Source organism: Thunnus albacares, chromosome 9 (genome assembly GCF_914725855.1).
Source record: "Thunnus albacares chromosome 9, fThuAlb1.1, whole genome shotgun sequence".
In the NCBI taxonomy this organism is placed as follows: domain Eukaryota; kingdom Metazoa; phylum Chordata; class Actinopteri; order Scombriformes; family Scombridae; genus Thunnus; species Thunnus albacares.
This window is the reverse complement of record NC_058114.1, coordinates 11,969,300-11,987,611: the sequence shown is the minus strand read 5'-3', so window position 1 is coordinate 11,987,611 and position 18,312 is coordinate 11,969,300. Positions and strand designations below refer to the sequence as shown.

Below are 18,312 nucleotides of genomic sequence, written 5' to 3'. Positions count from 1 at the left end.
CCCTGTAAACAAGTAAAAGAACTTTAAAATCAATCCTAAAAGACACTGGGAACCAGCGCAGGTTAGCATAAACTGGGGTGATATGTTCTCTCTTTCTTGTTCTAGTTAAAAGCCCGGCAGCAGAGACCTGATTTAATTGAAGTTTATCAATGGATTAATGACCAGTCAAAAGAGCATTACAGTAGTCTAATCTACTTGAAATAAACAGGTTTTTTAGCATCTTGTTGAGATAGGAACAGCCATTCCTTTATAATATCTCTTAAATGAAAGAAAGCTATGTGGGATTTAAAATTCAAGTCTAAGTGTAGGCTAATGTCCAGGCTCATGACTTCTGATTTAATGGGTCAGTGCATTTATTAAAGGCTGGTGAGTCTTCAACAGTTTCCAAGGTCTACATCGATTGCATTCCTTACAAAGTGAGAGAAATCCAATTACTAAACACCAAAATAAATATGCTTTATATATAGTAAATATGTAATGATAAAACAGATACTCTGTTGAAAAAATGTATTCATACTGTGGATTTGGGAGAACAAGAAAACACACTTAAATAAAAAGCATTAATGTGTATGAATAATTTTAGAGACACTTTTACAACACCTTAGAAGAATACAAAAGGCATGTGTTCTGTTACTAATACTACTTTATCTATCCTATCTCTCAGCACCTTATATTTTATTTGAAATAATAGATAAGGTTACTTACAGTCAGCCACACCAATGATCCCAGCACAGAGGAGCAGGATCTTGATACTACAGGGACCTGCCATATCTAGGACTTACAGTGTGTGAATGTATGTTTGAGTGGGGGACCCAGATCATCAAGAGCACCTGGTTGAGCAACACGCACACAACCACAATGGTCATCTATATAAAGGAAGTCATGTGACAACATTTCCACTTTCAAGATGACACTACAATCTTCCCACATTTATTTAAAAAAATTATTCACTTTACAACTGTGGGAAGTTAATTCTCACAGCAAAGTCGCCTTTTCAATACCAGAACAAACAAAGCCAGGGGTACGTCTTTTTGAAAAGTCACTCAGGTCCACATATCATTTCATTTATAAGTCTTTTAAGTATAGATTTTAATACAGCCTGATACCCAATTATATGGCCTTTTCTGCAGAGAACCTACTGAAACCCTCACAGCCCTCCAGGACACTGATTGTCACCTAAAAAACACAAGGAATTAAATCACACACTTTTTCCATGCATCATTAGGTCACAAATCAACTGATATTCAGATTTTTACACATTCTTCATTAACTTATGTTACAACTTTGAACAAACATGAACTTTGACCTTTCCAGATATGAAGCTCCAAACCTGCCTAGCCTTGCTCGTAGCTGGTAACTAGCTTTGTAATAGCCCAGACGAACTCTGCAATGAAGAATAGCAGAAGAGCTGTTGACATGTTTTAGGAACAGAGACTTTATTTCCCTTATATGACAGCAAACATATTACACAGTCTCTCAATAACGTTTACGCTGTGCCCTGAGCTTTACTTTATTTTGAGCTTTATTGCTGACCACGGTAACATGTTGTCATATGACTTCCTGCATACGGTTGATCACCATGGTTGACCATTGTGATTGTCGTCCACCATGTTGCTGCAGGCAGGTGCCTCTCAAGATCATGGATGTATTATGAGCACTGGACTCCAGACTAGATGGCACCCGCTCAGTCCTATGAAAGTTGCTAAGTGGCGCATGAAGCCAAAAAGTCCATAGAGCATGTGCACTTGAGACTTCTGCTGGCTGAGCCGGTTCCCATTTAAAAAGCATCAACTTCTCTTATTAATGGTCTCAATCGCTAAATTCTGGCCCTTTAATAAGTGTGCTAGTGGTCCTTTTGGAAATGATTGTGCCATTAACAAGATTTGAAGACGTACACTAGCTTTGATGTCTGTTATGTGGGTGTTGATTGACAGTTGGCTTACCTGCTGCTCTCCCCAGCTCTGAGAATCGCAATGAGTCAGACTATAGTCGCAATATTTCAGTAAGTTTAATATTACTTGATAACGACACAGGCTGTGTTGGCATAATTTCACTAAAGTAAGTAGTAAAGTATGTTAGCCCAAGTGTTCGCCCCTTGGTGTTTCTGAGGCACCAAAATAATGCCCAGCCTACGGCAAAGTCTGCAACAACTGTAAAGGACAGAATCAGTACGCAAAGCAATGCTTGTCCAAGGGGAAACAAAGCCGAGGTGAACATGTGTACACCGTGGTAGAAACTGCTCTCTGTGATTTATTCTTCCTGGGCATGGTAGCACAGGAAGACAAGTGTGAACAGAGTTGAGCAGGACAAGTGGACAGTTCCATTGTATATAAATGGAGCTTTCCTTCTTCTCAAGCTGGACACAGGAGCAATGGCCAATTTGACAAATTAGCTCGACATCAGAGCCATGAAGGTAAAGCCACGCATTCATCCAAATTCTGTTCTGCTCAAATTCTGCAATGGACGGCTCATCAACACCAAAGGCATACGCAGACACAAAGTGAGAGTAAAAGGAAAAGAACACTATCTCATGTTTGTAGTAGTTCCAGAGGGAGATGACTCACTGCTACGTGACAAAGTTGTGAAAATTTAGGCCAAGTCAAGAGGGTGTACTGCATCAATGCCAATGCATAGAACAGCGTAGAGTCAGTAGTGGATCAGTATCCAGGCATCTTCAAAGGGTTTGGTGTCTTATCCAGCACCGGGATGTGAAGCCAATTTGACATAGTGGCCAAACTGTGTAATTACGTCACGTGATGCTATTGGGCCCAAAAAGACTTTTTCCCATAGACTTACATTGTGATAGAGTTGTCTGTAAATGAGCGGATAATTTTTTTTGAGCGTCACAACCCCTGCGAAATGACTTGTCTCACTATCAGAATTTGATCTATTCAGTCCGATAACATTTCGAAAGCCTATAAGATCCACACGAATGAATTGTTTTATCCCCATTCAAGTTAACTGGAGGGCTAAAGCGGAAGTAGCTGGTTCAGTCGGCGAAAGTCACTGGTCCGCTTGCTGTATGGGCCCCACAGATGCAGAAGCAATGCGGAAAAAATTGTAGCAACTTTCATAGGAAAGAACGGGGCGCCGCCTCCAACGCCGCATCCAGTTCTCTTAAGACATCCATGGTCTTACCATTCACGTACAAGATACAACTAAAATATGTACAGCCAGTCGTCCATGCTCCCAGGTGGGTTCCAGCACCACTATAAAACAAACTGAAGCAAGAACTCGACCGTAGGACTTCTCTTGGAGCTATTACAACTTAATACTTTTTTAGGTACTTTATTTTTGTCCCTCAAGAAATTGGTAGTATTTAACAGCAAAATACCAAAAATAGATTCTCCAATGTTTAGGGGCAAATAACCTCTGAAGTTTCAAATGTACTTTTAAGAATATATAACTTAAAGCAAGTGATGCTTTTGTACTGAATTTAAAGATATGTTTACATTGTAAAAGACATTGTAGTTGATCCAGGTTGTTCTTAAATTCCTCACTAAGGGGTTGTTTAACATAAACACTGCTAAGGAATACAGTATGGCCATTCCTTTATATGATTGTTCTTTGTCTTCATCCAACAAATCACAGTGCTCTACTGCAGTGGTTCTCAAACCTTTTCACATCAAGAATCCCTTAACTGACACAAATTAGACCACAGACCCCCATCTGATTAGATTTTTACTTTTAGATGTTTTATTACAGAAAGTGTATGAAACCCATGACCAAAATAGTCATATATTCTGTCATTATGTTACTTATGGATGGAATTATTTTGAAAATAAATGATTCCCATTTTTTGCCGGGGACCCCCTGGAACCCTCTCAAGGACCCCTGGGGGTCCTTGGACCCCACTTTGATAACTATTGACCTACTGTGTCTAATTCTTTCAGTTTACTTTTCCAAAGGCCCTCTGAAGTTGTTATTGAAGAGTCCAGGGGTTTTCCTAAAAGTGAAATTAGTAGGCACTATAGGCAATTGGTATTTATTGTATTGGCAGTTTGGTTGTTCTGAACATTTCATGTAAAATCACCATTTGCCTTGTATGCTAACTAAATGCAATAAAGCTTTCAAATTTCTTTTTGACATGTGCTTGGAGCTCTTACCTGCTTTTAATGGGTAATATGCACATCCCATCCAGTTATTCAAACAAATCTGAGACACAACGTGTTTTTATTGTACACGTATCCTACAGGGCATCACTTGCTTTGCCAAGAAATACTTTAATACAAAAGAACACACACGTGGTAACATTTGTGTGAGGCACAAGAAACACACAACAGACATTGTAGCAGTTTCAGACCTGCAGCTTCAGACCAGTTGTGTCTTTTGTAAAGAACAAGCCACTTTCGTAAGCCAGGCTGTGTTTGTGCCTCTTTGCAAAGTTGTAAATACCAGTGTTAAATGAGTTTAACACAACTTGAATTTCAGCAAAGGTGGAATGTTTGGTACAGCTTAATGGTAAGTATATAACTTCCATTTTTTTGTCACACATTTCTCTTTTTAAATATTTTAGAGGGCATTTTTAAGCCTTTATTATAGCAACAGTCAAGAGCAGACAGGGAATGAGGGGGGGAGAGATGGGGAGGTGGCATGCATCAATCTGCTGCCAGAATCAAACCACAGATGTGGCGGTTATCTAGCATGCATCTTAACCTGTAAACTACCAGTTCACGCTTTTTTTTTTTTTTTTTTACCAAGAACGTAATCCAGACTAATAACAAGAACACTCGTTGACATACAGAGATGTCCATCTGAACACAAATACCTCATAAATATGATACTGTCATCTGACATTTCCTTACTTTACAAGCCAATAAGGACTGCCTGACTGCACCATTAAACAAATGACTGCGTAACTGTTAATTATGGGGATACCAATGACTAAAAAGAATAAACAGTGTTCTTGGGTGTCATTGGGGGGAAAACCTACATATTTATTGTTTATTGTTATAATAGTAAACTCTGAACAAATCAGTATTCCTCCAGACAATTAAAACTTGGCCTCACTTGTCTGGTGGTCAAGTGCATGAGAAGACTGCACATTGAGCCCAGGTTATAGATGTGAAACAAATGATAAAAGCTAAATTATTTTTCATCATTTAGTATCCAGCAGAAGCTGGTGTGATACCATGGTCCATTTTCATCAATTTATATTATATTGGTTCATAAGGGTCATACAAACATAAAATGTTACAGCTCACACATACAAAACATGGTTAAAAAAAAAAAGACATAGCATAAACCACAACATACACCTGCAAACTCCACCTGTAACAATAATTGTCTGGAGGTGAAATCTACATGCTGCTGCTTTTACTTTACTTTTCTTTAGGTGACGTTGATTAGCATGTGTAAAACTCTTCATTGAAATATTAACAGGCAACATGATCACAACAGAAATAAAGCAGAAAATAAAGTACAAGTTAAAATAATGTAAAAGCCATGCTATACAGGTAGATTTAAAAGTGTGATTTTATAATACTTGCATATTCTGCCAGTCACACACTGGTAATGTTAATAGCAAATGCTTGATCCAGTTTTGACTTTAGCATAGCACATTGAAGCTGTTACAAGCCATTAATGATCGAAGATGCCTTTAAGTGTGGTCAGGATCTAATGCTTCATGTTACATGATTTTATTAGTCTTAGTCTGTCCAAATTTGATGGGAATAAAATGTCAATGAGAATAGGACTGTTATAGTTGTTGCAAAACGCACATTAAAACAATAAAAAAATATCTGTATAATTTAACAAAGACAAATTTAACAAAAACACAATCAGTTTAAGCAAATAGAGCAGAGTTAAGCAAGCCATTATCAATTCTAAGCGCACTGAGTGCCATTGTTCACAGGTTAAAATGCCGACTATTGGACTTACTGAAGAACTCAGTAAGAGTAAATGATGGTTTGGTAGGCTGCTCCGTTAGGCCTGCGTTCATCAACGATCTTCTCAGTGATGTCATTAAGATTCAGGTGCATTAGCATAAACTACAACAGAAAAGAAGAAAAACAGGAAATACTGCAACTTAGTGTGGGTACTCAAACTGCAGTGCACTTCATACTTACTACATAAAAAGGTTTTGTCTAAGTGACTTTAAAACTACAAGTTATATTAAAAGCTATTGTAATACTGTACACAATACAGAATTCCTGATGATCTTCCTACCATTAACAAGTGACCTAACCAAACCTAACCATAACCTAACAGCTAAAAAAACATCATTCATTTGCAGCTGCTGAAAGTAATTGCTGTTTGCTACCTACTCTTAGACTGATGTAGGAAGAACAGGACAGCTAAAGTTTACTCACTGCCTGTTGACTCAAGCATCACATCTTCATTCACATCCCTGAGGAGAAGATACATAGTGAAGTTTGGCTTCAGAGAAATGCATATAATTTTGTATCCTGCTGTATATAGTGCATATTCATGTTGCTACATACAGAATGGGTAAACCATATATTTCATTTTTCACCTCTGTCTTTATCAATTTGATTAAAGAATTGAGTTCAGCTGGAACAACAATAACTCTCCTCTACAGGAAATTACAACTCATTACAACTGTAAAACTGGCCAGAGGCAACGTTACAGTCACACTGATGCAGGAGATAAGATGCAAAATGATCCTTACTCGGAATTTCTGCACTTTATCATGTAGATCTTGTAGATGACCCAAAGCACAGCCACAGATGTGAGCATGATGAGGAAGACCAGAAAGCCAATGAGAGCTTTGTCATTGTCTGCAAAATGATGGTTATGACAAAAAAAATATCAAAGGGGTGGCATTTATATCAAAGATTAAAATGTGCAGAAATTGACATGTATGGTAAGTCTGAATGAAATGTTTTATCTGAGCAATTTATGGCATTAATTAAGACCACACATACAGGAAGTGCTAACACGTTCTGTCTTGGTTTTACTGTAAAGGTGTCCGTTGAAAGCAACCACCTGAAAAGACAGATCATCCCTTTAACTTAGGAATTATGGAACTCATATAAGTATGAGGAATAAACTGAACAACACTGTTAAATGAAAAGTAGGATTATACAAACCTCCACGTCGTAGGTCGTTAAGTAGCTTAGATCTTTGAATGAAAAATTACAGTCCGTTTTTGGTGGCCTCGTCTTCTGAATGACACCATTATATCTAAGAGTTGCATTGTATAGCTTCTTAGGCCCATGGAAGAATTTCACACCACAGATTACTTCAATCCTATTATGCTCTGGATAACTTATGTCAAACTTGAAAAAATCGTCTGGTACTGTAAGAGAGTGAAAAAACAACAACATATTTTCCTTTAGATGCAACACTTTATGCTTATTCACAGTTTAAGTGATTGCTGAATTTAAAATACCAGCAGTTTTAACACTGATTAAGCTCATTAGTGTTACTGTGTTGATTGTCTTGGGCATCAGTATTTCCTTTAAACGATTAATTAATAACTGAATTTTGAAATGGATTTGCAAAATTATTTTAAAACAGCTTTCAAAATTTGACTGTTTGTTATTCCATTTATCCCACACAGCTGTTATGTGTTGGCCGGAGCTGTGTTAGGAGTCTGGCTAATCAGAGTGCCTGAAACTCAGTGGGGTTGTCAGACTGTCACCGTCACAGGTTGTCATTTATCCTACTGACTGGTTGTCCAATGTGAAGAAGGTGAGTCTTAATACGAGCCTGTCAGAGGGCAGAAGCCAAAAACGGAGGAAAAGTAGAGAAGATGGAGAGAGGAAGAGGAAGGTTTGGATGTGTGTGTGATGTATAAAATACATTTTCTTATATGATATACAGTATACTATATATTGGTATTATTATTATTATTATTGGTATTGCTATCAGGGAATGAGATGTTGTTTGATTATCAATATTTATCCCCATTTAATTGAAATGAGACAGGACAAGTAATGATATAAAGTACATCATTCCTAATTATCATTATTTTTATGATGAAAAGTAAGATAAATTGCATTTATAATTATGATTACTATCCTTTTCTTAAATAATAACTAAATAATTCATTACAGTAAATCTTGTGTTGAGTCAATGCCAAAAATTGACATGATTCATTTAGAAACCATATTAAGCATAATTTAATGTAGCTGTAGTTCAATACGTGATGTCAGTTTTCTCCCCAAATATTCAGTTTCAGTGCTGTTGTTAAAACTGTTACTTTTACTGGCTCGTGGTCATCTTAACTTAATATTCAACTATGAACGTTACACAATAAATAGCCTTTTAATCCCTTTTGAACTAAATATAACCATAACTAAGTGTTGACTGTAATATTTTCCAAAGACAGTTTGCTGTTTACTTACCTCCAGGGTCAGTTTTCTCTGTAACTTTAGTTGATTTGGCAACATTCTTGTTGTTGTAGATGGGTTGGACTTCACAGATGTAATCGGTGTATGGTTTCAGTCCAGAAAAATGACATGTGCCTCCAGGTCGCTGTTTGTTAACTGTAGATGTAACAGTTTAGTTTTCATTAGCTGCTTTTGGTGTACTATTTAATAACAACAGGAACATATAAAGAGATGTGAAAAGACTGAACCTATAGTGAAGAAACATTTGTTGAGTTACCATTAACTGACAAGAACATTGATATCTAAATCATCAATGTGTCACTGTGACTGTAGATCACTGACTGGTCCTGCAAGGTAACACTTTTGTATACACTATGTACTACATGGCTGACAGACAGAGAATCAACTAATATCACACTTTCTAAAAACTATTTCAAATAAATAACCAGCAAATCATATGAAGGGCAACAATTTTATCTGTGATCACAATTTTTCATCATGTTGTTCTATGGAAAAAGGTAATTAAACTCTTTCATCTCAATATTGTTTCTGTATCATATTTAATGGATTTTATTTTTTTTTTAATACCAAAGTGTGACTTGTTGTTTCATCTCAACTTATTTACACCTATTATCCCTCAATGTACTAAAATGTGAGCACAGAAGAAAAAATGATATACTTGAGGCCAATGGAAGTTTTAAATGTCTTCATTGTATATCTCACTTGTCATATAAACTGACCAGCAAGTTAATCTGCAAAACTCCAAAATGTACATTGAACTAAAATGGAAAAGGTTTTTAAAATTTTACTTACGTTTTGCACGTTTCTTGTCCCATATCGAATTCACAGGATGACAACTGCAGTCATATGAAAGCCCCTTGAGTTTGGGGACCTCTGAACAGTTCTGACTTGTTGTTGTCCAGCTCAACTCAATGGAGGTATTGGTTGAGTCCCTTTGTGTTGCTATATTAAGATCTGTAAGAACACATCACACATCTTTAACACTGAACTGAGTAGTCTGGTCTTTAGTATTTTAGATTACAAGCTATCATTGCAACAACATACCACAGTCAATCTTGAACTGGATATCAGTTTTGTTTTTTATGGTGACATCATTTTCCTTGATCTGACCAGTACAGGTGTAGTCTGTGAAAGGCTCCAGCTCAGACACATTCTTGGGATTATTGTCAGAATCTGAGGAGACAGAAGGGTGACAACATTTCTCAATCAACTAATATCTGTACCTCAGAACTTAAGATCAGTTTTAAACAGTTTAGACATTCAAAGCAAAAATCAATATTCTATTCAAAACTGATTCACAGAGCTCACAAAGCAATACCTCACCACCACCTCCCTCTCATACCAGAAGACACAATTTATGTCACTACAGTTATTAGAAAAATATGTTTTTCTACTCCTGCAAAAATTACTCCACTTTACATCTTCATCTATTTTACACTATGAGTACAAAACAATGGAAATGCAGATTTGAATCACCATCTTTATCCATGTAAATCTATTTATAATGTTGCTGACAAACAAAGTCTCTCTACTTTCAGTCTGACCACTTACCAGAACAAATGTAATCAATGGTGAGATCAGTGCATTTTGGAGGTAAATTTGCTTCTATTTTTGCAGGAAGTTTAGTGGGAAGAGTCACATTTATTTCACTTGGATTTAAAAATTCATCTGAAAAAGAGAAAAAAGCACATATAAAACATGATGAAAGGAGGGCTACATGACATGCATTTAAAAATACAGGTAGACTGTATTATACATACCAGCACTGATGTGTTGGATGTGGTGAAAGGAAGAGTTCACACACTTTTCTTGAGTGAAGGTTGTCGTCAAATTTGTGCAAATGTCATGATAACCAGGTTTGATACAGAACGTTTTATTGTCACTTGGGCATTGCACGGCTTCAATATTATTTATTTGCACAGAGCTGATGTTCCAGTCACTCTTGTAACAAAGATATCCAGGAATGCAGTTGTCAAGTTTAATGTCACCTTCAGCTGAAATACAGAAATGATGCACAAATGTCTCTCCCATTTTCACTCCTTTCTAATGTTAAAAGAAAAATACAATACAACAGTATGAATTATTTTTACTCACTCATTTCCATTGTCTTCACTGTAGTTTTACTATCACTGTGGTCACAGAGTATTTTTGTGCCAGCATGGTCAAATGTCACATCATGCTCGTAGTCAGTACAGGGCTTCAGGTGTCTGATATTATGTGTTGTTATGTTTGGATTGGAGTGCAGAAAAATGCCTTTGCCTCCAATCTGATTTTGGCCTTCTTCTTTAACATTTATGGTGTAGTTGCCAGGGGGAGAGTTTATGAAGTTGATCTCGAGGCCAAACTTGATAGGTGTAACAGTGTAAGAACCTGTACAAACAATACACAGTAAAACCTGTTAGTAAGATGAACCACCTGCCATTTATTTTAACCTTGTTCATACAGGTGTTGAAAATCTTCCTGTCTATGCCGAGGATCATTCTGTACACTCCACTTTCAACATATTCATTGTAAAGTAAGAGAGAAATACAAACATTAAAACAACATTAGATGGATTATCTTTTAAAGTGATACTCACACTGTGGAGGTGTCGGGGCTGGTGCAGGGCGTGGAGGACACATTCAAATGAAATTAGAAAGGAATAAAAAATACAAAATACATTAACATTTAGTTAAACAACAATAATTTAATTTACTCCCAAATACTCCCAAAGCACACTAAAGGTAAAGTATGTGCCTTTAGCTTATAGAGTATTTGTAACCCTTTTATCCACAGTGCGAGTGTATGCAAAACACAATCTTATTACAATCCTATATAAATGAAAAAATTCCAACCTTCGGTGGTAGGAGTCACTGTGGTGATGGACTGGGTGATTGGAGGTGAGGTCTGAGTTAGATTGCCGAGTGCCTGAGAGACTGTTTGGTTGCTGGTGGAAGTGGTTGTGGGTTCGGTCTCATTTGAGGTGTTTCTAGGATTGGTAATGGCTGGAGGACGGAGATCATGGAGGTCACATTCTGGCAGAAATACTCTATTTTGCAACAGCCTTACCTGACATGATGCCTTACTTCCATTTCAGGAAAATATCATGCCAAATGCAACGCTAATGTGGCAAACAAAACTGTAAACTGAGGCTGAATACGTTACCAGCAGATGCATTAGTTGGAATGGTTGTCTGAATTGAAGTGTTTGAGGGAAGAGTTGACAAGGTGAGTGAAGGTGTGTTGGGAGCTGCAGGCGTGTCTGAAGCCACGGCAGGAGTTGCCGTGGTGCGTGGAGTTGAGGAGGTGAAAGTTGGGCTGACTACTGGAGATGAGTTCAAATTTGTGGTAGTGCGTGCAGGTGAGAGGGTTGAAACAACATCTGCAATATCACAATAACATCTCCTACATCACTGAAGATGTTTCATGTAGCAGTTTGCTTCTCATGGTGTTAAACTATTTCATTTGTTATTGCTTCTTGTCTAACTTTCCTCATTAATGTCAACTGCACATTTGTCTTAAAATTAAAAAGGTAAGAAATGAACAAAAAAAGTAGCCTTGAGGAGCAGAGGAGGTAAGACAGAGTTAAGTAGGACTATGAAGCTAGAATAGTGGAACTACCACTTAGTTTTGTATTAGATGTAGAAGAAAAAAAACCTACCCTGTAATGCAGTTTCTATTTGCATAGTAAAATAATTAGGCAGAAGTTCAACCAAGATGGCCAATTCAGCCCAAGAACTTCTTACACACACATATTATTTCTCCATAGACTGAACACCCATTTCATAAATGTATTTTGAAAACATGCATAAAAACAAACCCAAATAAAAACAAAAAACAACCAATAATGACCAATAGAGTTTAATATGAGCAACAAACTCTCAGTAAACAAACCAAAAAATACTAGCAGGTGGAAGTTAATAATTTCCTGCCATTTCACTTTGAGTATTAAAGGTTATTCTGGGTTTTTGGCTAAATTATTTAGCATCATGAATATATTTAAGACTGGTGGTCTCTCCTGGTTGAACTTCTGCTTTTGCTGTCATCTACAGTAGCATCTGTCCCCTCCCCTAATAGGTGATGTGAGATGGACACCAGTTTGACTGATATCAGAGGCTCATTATATTTATGAAGGTGCAAACAAGATGCACAATAGTGTTGGGCTTGGCTACGAGCTTGGCTATCAGCAATAATAGTATATATAATAGTGTATGTATGTATATATATATATATATATATATATATATATATATATATATACATATATATACATGTGAATACCACATGTTAGTGTATATGCCAATAATTCAACATAGTTTTGACCTGTTTATCATGTAGTAATGTTTTCCTCCTACAGTTTATTTGTGTGTAGTTGGAGTTAGACGTGTTTTGGGGGGGTTTTTTGTTGTTTTTTTGGTGTTAAACCTTCCTTAATTTTGGCAACTATGACGGTTTCCCAGAACTTGGGTATCCACTTTCTGTGCAAAGGGTACATAATGTCCATTTGAAGGCTGTGTTCATTTCACATAGTTTTGGACAAGATGCTGGCTTTGTATGAGGGGCAGATAGGGACATTATTCAGAATTACCATGCATATACATGTACTTTTCCTCTCACATACACATCAGCATCATGTTAAGCGAGGATTACTGTACTGTCAGCCAGTTCAGTTTGTGACATTATGTGTGACAACTTAATTCAAGTGAAAGTCCTGTATTCAAAACGTAACATTTTATTTGTATGTCTGTGAGGTTTTCAGTATAGTATGTGAATTGATTTGGTTTCATATGTGTATGTGAAAGGAACATTTCCAGTTGTGTATTTGAGCACATTTTACTAGTATTTGTGAAAGCTTTTCAATGGTTTTTATGAGAGCTTTTCAGTTGTGTATGTAAGTATGTAATTTTTCAGTTGTTTGTGTGAGAGTGTTACTGTTGTGTATTTAAAGCATTTCACTTGTATGCGTGTGTGGTTAGCACATTTACTAGTATGTGTGAAAGCTTTTCAACAGTTTTCATGAGAGCGTTTCAGTCGTGTATGTAAGCGTATAATTTTTCAGTTGTTTATGTGAGAGTGTTTCAGTTGTGTATGTAAAAGCATTTCACTTGTATATGTGTGTTGTTTTCAGTGTACTATGTGAATGATTTTGGTTTCATATGTGTATATGAGAGGAAAAGTACATGTGTATGCATGGAAATTCTGAATAATGTCCCTAATGGCCCCTCATAGCTTTGGTGCTACTATGAACATGAAGACATGAGACAGTGAAAAGTGAGCTTGAGGTAAAAGGAGGCTGAGGTGAAGGTATGGCACATGGTAAAGCACAGCTGATGGTAGAACAAGATATTATAAACATTAGAATTACAACTGAATGTTATATATTAAGAGAATTTAGTTGCAGTCACTCACCTGATGAAGTTTGACCTGGAATAACAAAAGAGAAAGATATTTACACACTTGTAATGAAGGGGTGTATACGACTACTATACAGAATAACATAAATATACACACATCACAAACAGGGTTTGTTTTATTAAAACATCCATTTCCATCTAAACTTGCTGTAGCTTTGCAGTGATATCAGTGGAGGTGTATGAGGTACAGGACAGAGGATAAGGTTCGCACCAAAGAAACAAGCATACCGTAGGGTTTTTTTTCTATTTTTCCATTTGAATTAATACAGAATGAAGCAATATAACTAAATATAATGTGCAGAAACATTATGTGTGTATATACGATCACAGGGGACATTTTGCGGTACATACTGGCTTTGGCGTTGCTGTGACAATGAAACAGCATAAAGCAAAAAGTGAGCGAATTAATTGAGTAATTAGAATGTAGAATTATAAACATCACGAAAACAATTAAATGTAATATATTACGTATGTTTTATTAAACCAGTTTGGGCATAAAAAGCAGGGCCGACAACTTAATTAGATGACTTCAGTCATGGTCATAAACCCAGCTACTTTTGCAGTTCTAGTCTGATGTCTGTTGATTTAAAAAACAAACAAACAAACTTATAGGTAACACAAAATTCTTGCACTCGAGAAAAGTTTTTTTTGGGCAGGTGCATTGGATTATAAACTGTGACCAAAAACTCCATCATCAACATTTCCTGATGAGGGTCTGAGGGCCGATACATTGTCAGTAAAGTGAGAACATGCGATCAACAGTGTGCAGTAATTTTTGGTTCCTTCATAAAAAATGTTTTTTAAAAGTATAACAATGTTCAATAACAAAATGTTAATAATAATAATAATAATAATAATAATAATAATAATAATAATAATAATAATAATAATAATACAGTACAGGGGTGTAGCTCAAATCGCTTTACAATAGAGTGAAGAAACAAGAAAATAAAGAAACGTAAATACTGTGCGATAAAAGCAATCAATCAAATGAATAGCAAACAAAAGAGGCAGCAAATAGCAAGAACAAGTATGCTTAGTACAATAGAATATGTGAACAATAGAAATAAGACAAAGGAAATTAAGGAGTTTTCAATCATCATTTAAAAAATGTCACAGAGTTTGCATCTCTTATATCCTTTGGCAGGGAATTACATAGTTTTGGTGCAAAGTTTAAAAAAAAGCTGAGCTGTGGATTTTCTTATCTGTTTGATAGTTTGTATTTTTTTTAAAAATGGCAGCAGAGAATCTAAGAAGCCTTGAAGGATTATAAAACAACAAAGAATTAGTAACGTAGGCCGATCCCAAACCATTAAGAGTCTTGTAAACAAGTAAAAGAAATTTTAAAATCAATCCTAAAAGACACTGGGAACCAGCGCAGGTTAGCATAAACTGGGGTGATATGTTCTCTCTTTCTTGCTCTAGTTAAAAGCCCGGCAGCAGAGTTCTGATTTAATTGAAGTTTATCAATGGATTGTTTTGGAGGACCGGTCAAAAGAGCATTACAGTAGTCTAATCTACTTGAAATAAACTCATGAACAAGTTCTTTGGCATCTTGTTGAGATAGGAACAGCCATTCCTTTACAATATTTCTTAAATGAAAGAAAGCTCCTTTGGTCACCTTCTTTATGTGGGATTTAAAATTCAAGTCTAAGTGTAGGCTAATGTCCAGGCTCATGACTTCTGATTTAATGGGTCAGTGCATTTATTAAAGGCTGGTGAGTCTTCAACAGTTACCAAGGTCTACATCGATTGCATTTCTTACAAAGTGAGAGAAATCCAATTACTAAACACCAAAATAAATATGCTTTATATATAGTAAATATGTAATGATAAAACAGATACTCTGTTGAAAAAATGTATTCATACTGTGGATTTGGGAGAACAAGAAAACACACTTAAATAAAAAGCATTAATGTGTATGAATAATTTTAGAGACACTTTTACAACACCTTAGAAGAATACAAAAGGCATGTGTTCTGTTACTAATACTACTTTATCTATCCTATCTCTCAGCACCTTATATTTTATTTGAAATAATAAATAAGGTTACTTACAGTCAGCCACACCAATGATCCCAGCACAGAGGAGCAGGATCTTGATACTACAGGGACCTGCCATATCCAGGACTTACAGTGTGTGAATGTATGTTTGAGTGGGGGACCCAGGTCATCAAGAGCACCTGGTTGAGCAACTTGCACATAATCACAATAGTCATCTATACAAAGGAAGTCATGTGACAACATTTCCCCTTTCAAGATGACACTACAATCTTCCCACATTTATTTAAAAAAATTATTCACTTTACAACTGTGGGAAGTTAATTCTCACAGCAAAGTCGCCTTTTCAATACCAGAACAAACAAAGCCAGGGGTACTTCTTCTGCATCCTTGTCATTTTTTCCATTTCTTTTAAATGCTAAAATTAAATGTTTTTTAGGATTTACTTTAAAAAATCATTAAACATCGTTTTCTTTTAATTAAGAAATTTTACAAAATTATATTAACATTATATTAAGTCAAATTTGCAATAATTTCAATGACCATACAAGAACATATAGACCTACAGTATAACTCCTAAAAAAATTTATTGCTTATTACTCCTTTTAAAGTAACAGCACTCCTGTTTACCAGGCAGAAGCTCTGAATACACTGCCTGACCAAAAGTACATGGACAACTAAACATTTTCTCCACATGTGATAGTGACCAATGATTGTGATACCATGGACATTAATCTGCTGCTATAACAGCCTCCACACCTCTGGTTTAAGTCTTCCCATCAGATTTTGAAACCTGACAGCAATGATTTGCTCCCACTGATATTAGGCAACTTAAGCTTGCAATTGGTGTTCCATTTCATTCCGAAGATTTTTGAAAAGTCACTCAGGTCCACATATCATTTCATTTATAAGTCTTTTAAGTATAGATTTTAATATGGCCTGATACCCAATTGTATGGCCTTTTCTGCAGAGAACCTGCTGAAACCCTCACAGCCCTCAAGGACACTGATTGTCACCTAAAAAACACAAGGAATTAAATCACACACTTTTTCCATGCATCATTAGGTCACAAATCAACTGGTATTCAGATTTTGACACATTCTTCATTAACTTATGTTACAACTTTGAACAAACATGAACTTTGACCTTTCCAGATATGCAGCTCCAAACCTGCCTAGCCTGGCTCGTAGCTGGTAACTAGCTTTGTAATAGTCCAGACGAACTCTGCAATGAAGAATAGCAGGAGAGCCATTGACACGTTTTAGGAACAGAGACTTTATTTCTCTTAAACGACAGCAAACATATTACACAGCCTCTCAATAATGTTTACGTTGTACCCTGAGCTTTACTTTATTTTGAATTTATTGCTGACCACGGTAACATGTTGTCATATGACTTCCTGCATACGGTTGATCACCATGGTTGACCATTGTGATTGTCGTCCACCATGTTGCTGCAGGCACGTGCATCTCAAGATCATGGATGTATTATAAGCACTGGATTCTGGACTAGATGGCACCTGCTCAGTCCTATGAAAGTTGCTCAGTGGCGCATGAAGCCAAAAATCGGCTTCCTGCTGTACAGAAATTACCCAGATGTTGCTCACACTTCCTGATTGTTGGGTCCATAAAACATGTGCACTTGAGACTTCTGCTGGCTGAGCCAGCTAACTTCCGGTTGGCTCTCCTTTCACTTGAATGGGGAAAAAATGATTTGTGTGGCTCTTCTAGACTTACCAAATGTTATTGGACATAATGAATCAAATTCTGATAGTTAAACAAGTCATTTTGCGGGGGTTTGAGACACTCAAAAATTTTATCTAACGTTTTACAGACACTCCTTTTATATTGTGTGCGGGAAAAATGCTTTTTGGGCCAATGTGCATCATGTGACGGACCAGGAAGTTGCAATTACATGGTTTGGCCGCTATGTCAAATTGGCTTCACAGCCTGGCCAAATATCAACTACCACAACTTCACGCTGAAGCCAATGAGGAAGTATCTTAAACTGCAATGCCACCAAGGACCACCAGATGCTGGATACAGCTGACTCCCATTCGAAAAGCGTCAACTCTCTCTTGAAATACTAAGTCAATAATTTTTTTCAACAAGTCATGATGGTCTCAATCCTTAAATTCTGGCCATCTAATAAGTGTGCTGGTGGACCTTTTGGAAATTATTGTTCCGTTTATAAGATCTGAAGATGTATAGTAGCTTTGATGTCTGTCCTGTGGGTGTTGATTGACAGTTGGCTCACCTGCTGCTCTCCCCGGCTCCAGGAATCACACTGAGCCGGACTATAGTCACAATATTTCAGTAAGTTTAATATTACTTGATAACGATACCTACTGTGTTAGCATAATTTAGCTAAAGTAGCTAATGTTAGCCCAAGTGTTTGCCGCTCTGTGTTTCTGATGTAGCAGGGCATGTTTCCAGAGCGCGAAACACGCCGTGCTCCTTATTTGGAAGGTCCTGGCTCCAAATAGAATAGGTGGCGCCAACCTTAAGCTGCAACTCTGGGCTTCAAACCAGCTCCAATACAAACCAATGGGTGACGTCACACTACGCTACGTACATCTTTATGTTTACACAATCTATGGGCC

At 36.7% G+C, this 18,312-nt stretch overlaps 1 protein-coding gene across 1 annotated transcript in view; it reads right to left on the bottom strand.

Moving 5' to 3' along the window:
* Positions 1-15,871, bottom strand: part of LOC122988989 (receptor-type tyrosine-protein phosphatase C-like) — a 101,424-nt gene extending 85,553 nt beyond the window's left edge. The window contains exons 1-3 of the mRNA XM_044361675.1: positions 15,768-15,871; positions 13,706-13,720; positions 11,463-11,678 (exon numbers count right to left, since the gene is read on the bottom strand). Coding sequence (XP_044217610.1) covers positions 11,463-11,678; positions 13,706-13,720; positions 15,768-15,831 — 295 coding nt within the window. The 5' untranslated portion in view covers positions 15,832-15,871. The remainder of the gene's footprint in view (positions 1-11,462; positions 11,679-13,705; positions 13,721-15,767) is intronic.
* Positions 15,872-18,312: the final 2,441 nt, after the last annotated feature.